The sequence below is a fragment of the Pholis gunnellus genome (assembly GCF_910591455.1).
Source record: "Pholis gunnellus genome assembly, chromosome: 3".
In the NCBI taxonomy this organism is placed as follows: domain Eukaryota; kingdom Metazoa; phylum Chordata; class Actinopteri; order Perciformes; family Pholidae; genus Pholis; species Pholis gunnellus.
This window is the reverse complement of record NC_136529.1, coordinates 1704673-1713461: the sequence shown is the minus strand read 5'-3', so window position 1 is coordinate 1713461 and position 8789 is coordinate 1704673. Positions and strand designations below refer to the sequence as shown.

The 8789-nt window shown below is 40.9% G+C and overlaps 1 protein-coding gene across 1 annotated transcript in view; it reads right to left on the bottom strand.

Moving 5' to 3' along the window:
* Nucleotides 1–652: 652 nt before the first annotated feature.
* The window catches only part of LOC306714835 (dihydropyridine-sensitive L-type skeletal muscle calcium channel subunit alpha-1-like), a 138967-nt gene continuing 130830 nt past the window's right edge, over nt 653–8789 (bottom strand). The window contains exons 41-42 of the mRNA XM_079184982.1: nt 8565–8719; nt 653–5576 (exon numbers count right to left, since the gene is read on the bottom strand). Coding sequence (XP_079041108.1) covers nt 5567–5576; nt 8565–8719 — 165 coding nt within the window. The 3' untranslated portion in view covers nt 653–5566. The remainder of the gene's footprint in view (nt 5577–8564; nt 8720–8789) is intronic.

The window sequence follows — 8789 nt, the reverse complement described above, 5'->3', positions numbered from 1 at the left end:
ATCATACCCCCTCCCGGTTTGGCATGCATGTGAACCGTGGATTCATTACACAGTTTAACGTTAACCATTACAATGTGAAATAAAGTTTTAATGAAGATCGTTATTCGCCAACATTCAGTAAAATATGCAATCAGGACATCAGCATTTATGCTTTTCTTGTCGCCGATCTGATGTTACATTGTAAACAACTAATCCGTGTTTTAATTGAGAGGAGAGCGAAGGTTCTGTTCGCTTAAATTATGATGCGTTCATGCTCTGTTTAGTGAAAATGAGTATTGGGCGAAGGTAAATTATAATGTTATCATGATGTGTTCACATGTAATCTGTAAAATGTAGTGCTGGTGAGAAACGTTTAAATATTCTGTTGTTTAAAGGAGATGTTTTTACATTCATTTAGTTAAATAGATATTAGAGATGAATTATGAATGTTTGATACTTCTAAGCAGCTTATAATACATCATTAAAACTATTAATTACAAGATTTGTTTTAATCCATGAAAATACAATCTTTCATTTCCTTATCATTGACTCTGATCCATGCTACGATCCAAACCGTGAGTTTAATGATCCGTTGCACCACTATTGGTGAGGTCTTTCATCTCTTTAATGCACAACACCACAGATGCAGATGCTGTTGCATTTAGACTTTAATCACACTCAGTTCAAACACACTGAAACACCACACAAATTAAAGGTCAACAACTATATAATGTAATACAACACCCTTCATGTCTGAACCAAGTTAATGTATGGCTCTTTCTTTTAAAAGCATGCAGTGATCCTTATATAAATACATTTTCATTATTAAAGTTGTCTTTATATTAAAGAGGGATCAAATTACTGTAATAATATAACACTTGAACTAACCCATAGAATTATCCCCAACTTTACCTCAATTCTGCTGAACATTTTAGTATCTTCCAGCTCATTGTTTTTGTCAGCCACTGGGCCACATGTGGCCCACAGGGGCTTGGTTTGGCCTGGGATTGTCTCAGTCTACATGGAGGCATATGTAACACCGTGATCACCTCGATTACCTTGAGCAATAAAAACACTTAAAGCAGTATGTTGTTGTTTTATGTTCTGATAAGACGTCAGCAGGTTCACAGAGAAAAAAAGTTACAATTATTTTAATTTAATCTTATATATACAAAATAGGGGTGTAACGGTTCAACATATTCTCGGTTCGGTTCAATACGATACAGTAGTGCCACGGTTCGGTACGTTTTCAATACAGCAAAAAAGCAGAAATGCCAAATCCTCGCTGGTGAGACTCTCAAGGGGGAGTGTCTGAAGCTTTGTGTAGTCCGTGACGTCCGTGACGTCCGGCCATCTGTTGTCAGAGTAACAGCGGGTGCTTCGGACATTTGATTCTCTATTTGGGCTTTTGTTTTCTTTTACAAAGTAGGAATCATGGTCTGGCGAAATGGGCTCATGAATGAGTAGTGTCACGGGGCTCAATAGCATTAAGCATGTTCGTACAGAATGGTTTTCCATTACAGAGTAGGTCTCATATCCTGGGTGTGGCCTGGACTACTGCAATTCTCTACTTGCCGGAGCCCCGGCGTCGGCCATCAGACCGCTGGAGCTTGTCCAGAAAGCTGCAGCTCGTCTGGTGTTCGATCGCCCCAAGTTCTCCCACACAACTTCCCTTCTCCGTGCTCTACACTGGCTACCTGTAAGAGCTCGCATCCAGTTTAAGACTCTGGTGCTAGCCTACAGGGCAGTGAATGGAACAGCTCCTTCCTATCTCCAGGCCATGGTCAAGCCCTACACCCCCGCCTGACCACTTCGCTCTGCTGCCTCGGGGCGACTAGTTCCCCGTCGCTCAGAGGTCCCTGCGTCCGATCGACCCGGTCACGGCTGTTTTCTGTCCTGGCCCCACAGTGGTGGAATGAACTCCCCACTGACGTCAGGACAGCGGAGTCGCTGCCCATCTTTCATCAGGCTGAAAACTCACCTCTTCAATAAGTGCTACCCTGAGCCTTCCACTTAGCACTTATTGTATTCGTATTAGTTCGTTGCACTTATTGTATTCGTTTGTTTTTACACTGTACGTTTGCTCTGGTTTATGCTCTTAGATGCTTGTTTAACAAAGGAGATGCACTTATGACTTCTGGTGACTAGTAGTTCCCTTGAATACCTACCGTAAATTCCGGCATATAAGCTGCTACTTTTTTTCACACGCTTTGAGACTGCGGCTTTTACAACGATGTGGCTAATCTGACCAATGAAATTACCGAACAGGTCACAGTGGACCAATGAAACTGTTTCGGCAAACTAACTCACACTTAATTCTTCAGATCACCCATTTTGCGCTTCGTGCACGCACCCTCATCATGGAAAAGACAAGAAGAAATGCACATGATGCGGCTTTCAAGTTAAAAGCGATCCGTCTGGCTGTCGAAGAAGGAAATAGAGCTGCTTCACGTACGCTCGGCATCAATGAATCGATGGTGAGACGCTGGAGACGGCAGCATAAAGAACTGACTCGTTGCAAAAAGACGACAAAAGCTTTCAGAGGCAAGAAAAGCAGATGGCCCAAACTTGAAAACGTTCTTGAAGACTGGGTGAACACACAGAGAGCAGACGGCCGAGGTGTTTCCACCATGCAGATCCGACTGAAAGCTAAAACAATCGCCACCGAAAACAATATTGAAGATTTTAGAGGTGGACCATCTTGGTGTTTCAGATTTATGCAACGAAAAGGCCTGTCAATTCGGGCACTCCCTCCCGACTTCAAGGAAAAAATTACAAACTTCAGCGAATTCACTCAAAGAAAGATAGCCGAAAATTCCATTGGACCAGACGACATCATAAATATGGATGAAGTACCTTTGACATTTGACCTACCTCTCACTAGGACTGTTCACAAAAAAGGTGAATCGTCCGTCACGCTGAAAACAACTGGCCATGAGAGAACACATTTCACTTGTGTTCTGAGCTGCACAGCATCCGGACTAAAGCTTCCACCATGGTGATTTTTAAGAGGATGACAATGCCAAAAGAAAAATTCCCGAAAGGAATCGCCGTGAAAGTCAACAAGAAAGGGTGGATGATAGAAAGCATAATGAAGGAATGGTTGAATGAATGCTACGGGAAGCGACCGGGGGGATTTTTTCACAGAAAAAAGGTATTGCTTGTTTTGGACAGCATGAGGGCCCATATAACAGATTCTGTGAAAGCAGCCATCAAGACGACAAACTCAATTCCAGCTGTGATTCCTGGGGGCACAACAAAGTATTTGCAGCCCCTCGACATTAGTGTGAACCGTTCATTTAAGGTGGCACTCCGAGTTCAGTGGGAGGCTTGGATGACGAGCGGCGAGAAATCCTTTACAAAAACTGGCCGCATGCGAAGAGCAACTTTTTCTCAAGTCTGCCAGTGGATCCTAACAGCGTGGAGCAGTGTCAAAGAATCCACCATCACCAACAGGTTCCGAAAGGCTGGACTGCTGCGTGATGAGGAGGACAGCGCAAGCTCAAAGGCGGATTTGCCTCGGGAGGAAAGTGACATTGAGAGCGCAAACGAAAAAGAGACTGAGTGCAACGAAGCAATTCTGGGGCTGTTTAATGCCGACACTGAAGAAGAGGACTTCAATGGTTTTAGTGCACAGGAGGACGATGGCGATAGTGATCAATGACTTTTGCTGGTAGGTTCCTATATGTTCGCCGAGAAAATGTGTGCTGTTCAATTTTGATACTGAACAAAACAACTAACTAGTACTGTTAAAAGCACTGTTCTAAAAAAAAGCATTTGCTACCGGCATTTATTTAATTAAAAGTTTAAAAAAATCTTTCCTGTAACATCTTGTCGCGCTAATATCTCATGTTTCAACGGGGACACCCGCTTATAGACAAGTGCGGCTTATTTATGTACAATTTCTTTTTTCTTTTAAAAATTAGCAGATGCGGCCTATATATAGGTGCGCTCTATAGTCCGGAATTTACGGTATGTTGAATACACTTACTGTAAGTCGCTTTGGATAAAAGCATCTGCTAAATGACTGTAATGTAATGTAATATCCGCGGCTACAAATATAACAATCGCCATGGCGATTGCTTAAGCCCTGTTTAAATCGGTAGGGAATAGATTTGCGTTATTTAGCATAGCGTGCCTCTCCTAGAACAAACGTGGCTCACCAGAGAATGTTGTTCTTCCGTGGTGGGACTGTCAGACAGCACGTTGTCTGTTACGTCGGGTGGGTTGCCATGTTAAGTGCAGTGGCTCCACCGAGAGAACATTATATTTCCCACAATTTAGGCTTCTGCATTTTCCAAATGCAATAGTATTATTCAAACGTATTGTTCGGTTTCTAATGCGTACCGAACCGTGAGCCTCGTACCGAATGGTTCAATACGAATGTGTATTGTTACACCCCTAATAAAAAAGAATAATTAAACGATTCAACCTTAAGTTTAGTCGATGTCCCCACAGTGTCACGTGGCAGTGGAGAATACTGTTGGAACAATTTTTTCCACCAAATACCCTTTGATCACTCAGTGAGCATGGATCATTACTGAACTGTAAGTGTTGAGTGATTTTCTTTGATTGAACAGGTTTAAACTGTGATTCGTTCAGCTTATATTCCAACAGTGCTAACTCTAAACTAACCTTCTATTTCTATTGTGATGTTTGAAGAAGGGCTTTGCTAAAGTTAATTCCAGCTTGTTCTAGGCTGCTTTATTACTCTTGACACTAAAATGGGAAGCTGTTCCTGTTTAAATCCAAGCTTACAGTTTCTTTTACCAATGACTGCTGGTTTGTTCTCTTCTTATTCAGCTCTTGCTCAGAGGATCTTTGTCTCTTTCAGTTGTCAGCCTGGTTCAACCATTGAACATTGTTTTGTTCTCCATCTAATAAACTAAATAACATCTATTAGTAAAGCGACTTTCTACAAGATGAAATTATCAGATACCATTTAGACATATAGAGCAGTCCTCTCAGATCTGTGACAAATCACGATTTCTTGCTAAGAACAAAAGCAAACCTAAAATAAGAATGAATATTGCACAGAAACAGCTGGGTGAGTTTTTTGTTTGTGTGGCTAAATATATATATATAGTGTGTTGGCAGCTTGTTGAACTTTCTCCAAGTGGTGTGAAAAAAATCTGTTAATCTGTTCAAACCCCACTGAAAAATAACATACTTAAAAGTCTCAAGGAAAATTTGCATCCTTTCATTATTGTAATAGTTTCTTTAGAGTAAATATCTTTCAATTAACCCTTTTATTAGAATAGGATAGGATGCTTATGACAAAATCATTTTGAAATGAAAAAAACATCCACCACTGTTTATGATTATATGAAGGAAACAGTCTTTCTGTAACCGACAGTGTGGTATTACATGTCTGAGCACTCAATGTTAATGATGAGCATTAGATTTCTTCCTGGTCCTAAGCCTCTTGCTCTACACTGGTTGCAAGTGGGGTTGGCCGCCCCTTTCATCACAGTCCTTTTGCAGCCGTTGAAAAACTCCTATCTCCATTTTGCTGAAATCAAAGGTCATGGCTTTGACCATTGATGTCTGTCACAATACTTCAGGGGCCAGTTGTTCCACACTTCTGTTAATAAAGGCTGAGAAAACAAAGGGAGGAGAATGAAAAAGACACGTAATATCAGTTTAGGCAAACATGCAAACCAGCTAACTATGGAGTAAATCACCATTAGAATAAAGAACAGCTAAGGCTACATGAGCATCTTTATAGCTGCTATGCCCCTGGTTCGATTACAGACAATTGTAGCATCCCCGTTCCTCTCTCTCCTTGCCTGGGTCCAGATCTTTGAATCTGCCCACTTCACTGAATTCAAGTCGACTGAAATGCCTGGCATCGTGACATGAAACAACAGTTTCTCCATTAAAGAAATTGAGCAGTAAGCACAGCAGGGGGACTAACGATTAGCCAATCAGCACCAGGGGCGGGACAACCATTTCAAGTGTGTCAGCTGTGGGCCAGAACCGAGGAGTAATAATAACAACAATGTAGACCTCTCAAGGACATTGAGGCTGCTATCAAGGCTGTTCTAAATCAATTAAAAGTCCTGAACAGCACTGTGCTTTGAAACATTTATAATTTACTTCTGTCGTACTGCTACTAGATGCCGACTTCAGACACTGGAATAGCTTTCTTTATCCTTGGTGTCTTTGATGGCATATCACGGTCCCTCTTCTTCACTCTACTCCAGCCTTCCTCATTTGTGTCTAACTTTGAGCTCTGACTGCCTCTTTACAAGTCATTGTGAATCTTGAACCCCTAAAATTGATCTAATTTACACAAATCCTCCCAGAATAGATGGCGGGTCTAACATCCATGAATGGTCCACTCGGTGTTCTCTCTTTAGGGTTGGGGCTGCTGAAAAATGTTGTTGAATTTGATATAACTGCCTTGATTAAAAAAATGATTTTACATATACGACATGTCTTCTCAATATTGCCCGACAGCGTAGCCTAGTTCAGTTTTTATAACTTTTTTACAAACGACATTGTCAACTTAAAATGATGTTAGAATGAGGCAGATATGTTGGTCACTAGTGATTGGAAATCAATTAGAGTGAAGGCAATGTCAGTCTGAAGATGGAAACAAAGTGTAACAAGTTGACTATTCTTTCTGATATCAGGCAATCTTGGCTCTTGTTTGTCTCTATAGACCAAACCAACAGTGTACAACACATGTACAAAGAAGGAAAGATCAAGTAGGCAGAGATTGTTCTTTGAATATGATGACATTACCACTTCTTGTACTGGAGCTAATATAATATTTATTTATTCTGTTTATTTATTTCAGTCTGATAAGCTAGTGTTTTGTTATTTGGCTCAGCTGTCTGTCTGACACGGCATGAAGTGAGGGGAATCTGGGAGAATGTGTGGCTTGTAAATGTAGTCTGAATTCCACAAATGTCTTTTTTGGACTGTATGTGGAAATATGTGTATCATGGGCTAACTTCTCAGAAACCCCATTAAAACCCCTTATGGCTGAAGTCAATGGCTGGCCAGCACTGTCAGAACTAGTCCCATGCTGTCCAGACATATACAGGTAAATTGCAAAAAAAACCTTTGTGGATCAAAGTTGTAGAAGAAAATTTGATATCTTGAAGTTGTATTAACTGTATTGTTTTATATTGCCTGTGTATTCCGGCCAGTTCTGTCTTTCTCATCAATCTCTGTGTAGACAGAGACTATTTGACATTAATTAACAAACCTCTGTTAATGAAACCTTTTGGTGTCGTGTGAAGGAAGCCCAGACCAGAGGTCACACCTCAATTTATGGAAAGACCTTTCCATTTGTGAAACAGACCTGTATTGAGCCTATGCAAATCCACTTCTTCCGACTTACGAGTTGAATTCTCAGACTCAACTCACCCCCTGGACTGAAAACAAATACACATCTTGGGTACAGATAATTTCAATTGTCCTTCCTGAGAAGCTGAGCCCAACCCACACCTTTTGTTTCACTGTAATTTCCTGTAACCCTGTCTATAATCATGGCCAGAACTCTCTCTGGTTAGAGAGAGTTCTAAAGCTTTGTTGTGAACTTCTGTCTCCACTGCGCAGTGAATAAAACTCAACTGAACCAGCCACAGAATTGGACCTGAAAGAAACTTTTCGTCAACAAAGTCTTACATTTTCTTTTTAGCTATTAAAAAGTGTAAAGATTGCATACGTTATTTGTAGAAAACAAGTGTCATTCTTTTTTTCCCCCCAGTGTGTTATCTATGTTTTTATGAAGCCTTATGAAGTGATAATATACATTTTACCACCTTTACACCATCTATTAAAATGTGTATTGTCTCCAAATTGTATATAAATAAGATTCATCCTAAATTTTATTTACACCTGGTATTAATATATATGTTGTGTCCACATAGAGATCCAACTTCTCAAATGTGATCGCTCTGTCTGAAAGGGCTAAGGGGAAGCTTCATCTCATACAGGTCTGCAGCAGGGCACTGCCAGAGAGGCGGTTCCTAATTCACCAACACATCAGCCTCAACACACAGCTGTTTAGGGCAGAGAGGGCCAGCAGATGTGACTTTGAGGTACATTTCTACTTGCACACACAGGGATGAGGAGAGGAGACTCTGGGGGCAGGCTGAGCGGTGGCAGTGATCTCTCTGGTCCCCAATGTTATTAAAATGTAATTCAAACTAACATTAAACTAACCATCCTGTACTTCAGGTTTATTCTGAAGTTTATTCTGTTTCCCTGAAATTGGTGTGAAAATATCTGTCATTTAAATTGAATAAATGGGCTGTACTTGTATAGCGCTTTTCTAGTCTTCCGACCACTCAAAGCTCTTTAACACTAGATGTCATCATTCACCCATTCACACCCATTCATACACTGATGACAGGGGCTACCATGTAAGGTGCCACCTGCCCATCAGACCAATCCTCTGATTGAAGGATGACTCTGTTCTACCACTGACCCACAGTCGCCATAATTGTCGACATTATGTGTACACATGTGTACTCATGCCTGGCAATGGTAGATGCAATGATAATAGATGAAAGAATGGGTGCAAATTGATGTATAATGTATTTGTTTGCTCGTTAATAAACACATACCTTTGACCTGTGTTGCTGTTGGTGATATTTATATTGTCGTTGATGACTCCTTCTGTCATCTGCAGAGGGCGCTGGCTAGTGGCCTGGTTGGTATTGGTTAGCTCACTCTCCACAGAGAAGGGGTCCGAGTGGTTTCCAAAAAGACTACCTTGTCTCTGTTTTAGAGAACATACATTCATAGATAGATATATTCATAGTTTACACATTTGTCACACATACTAATAC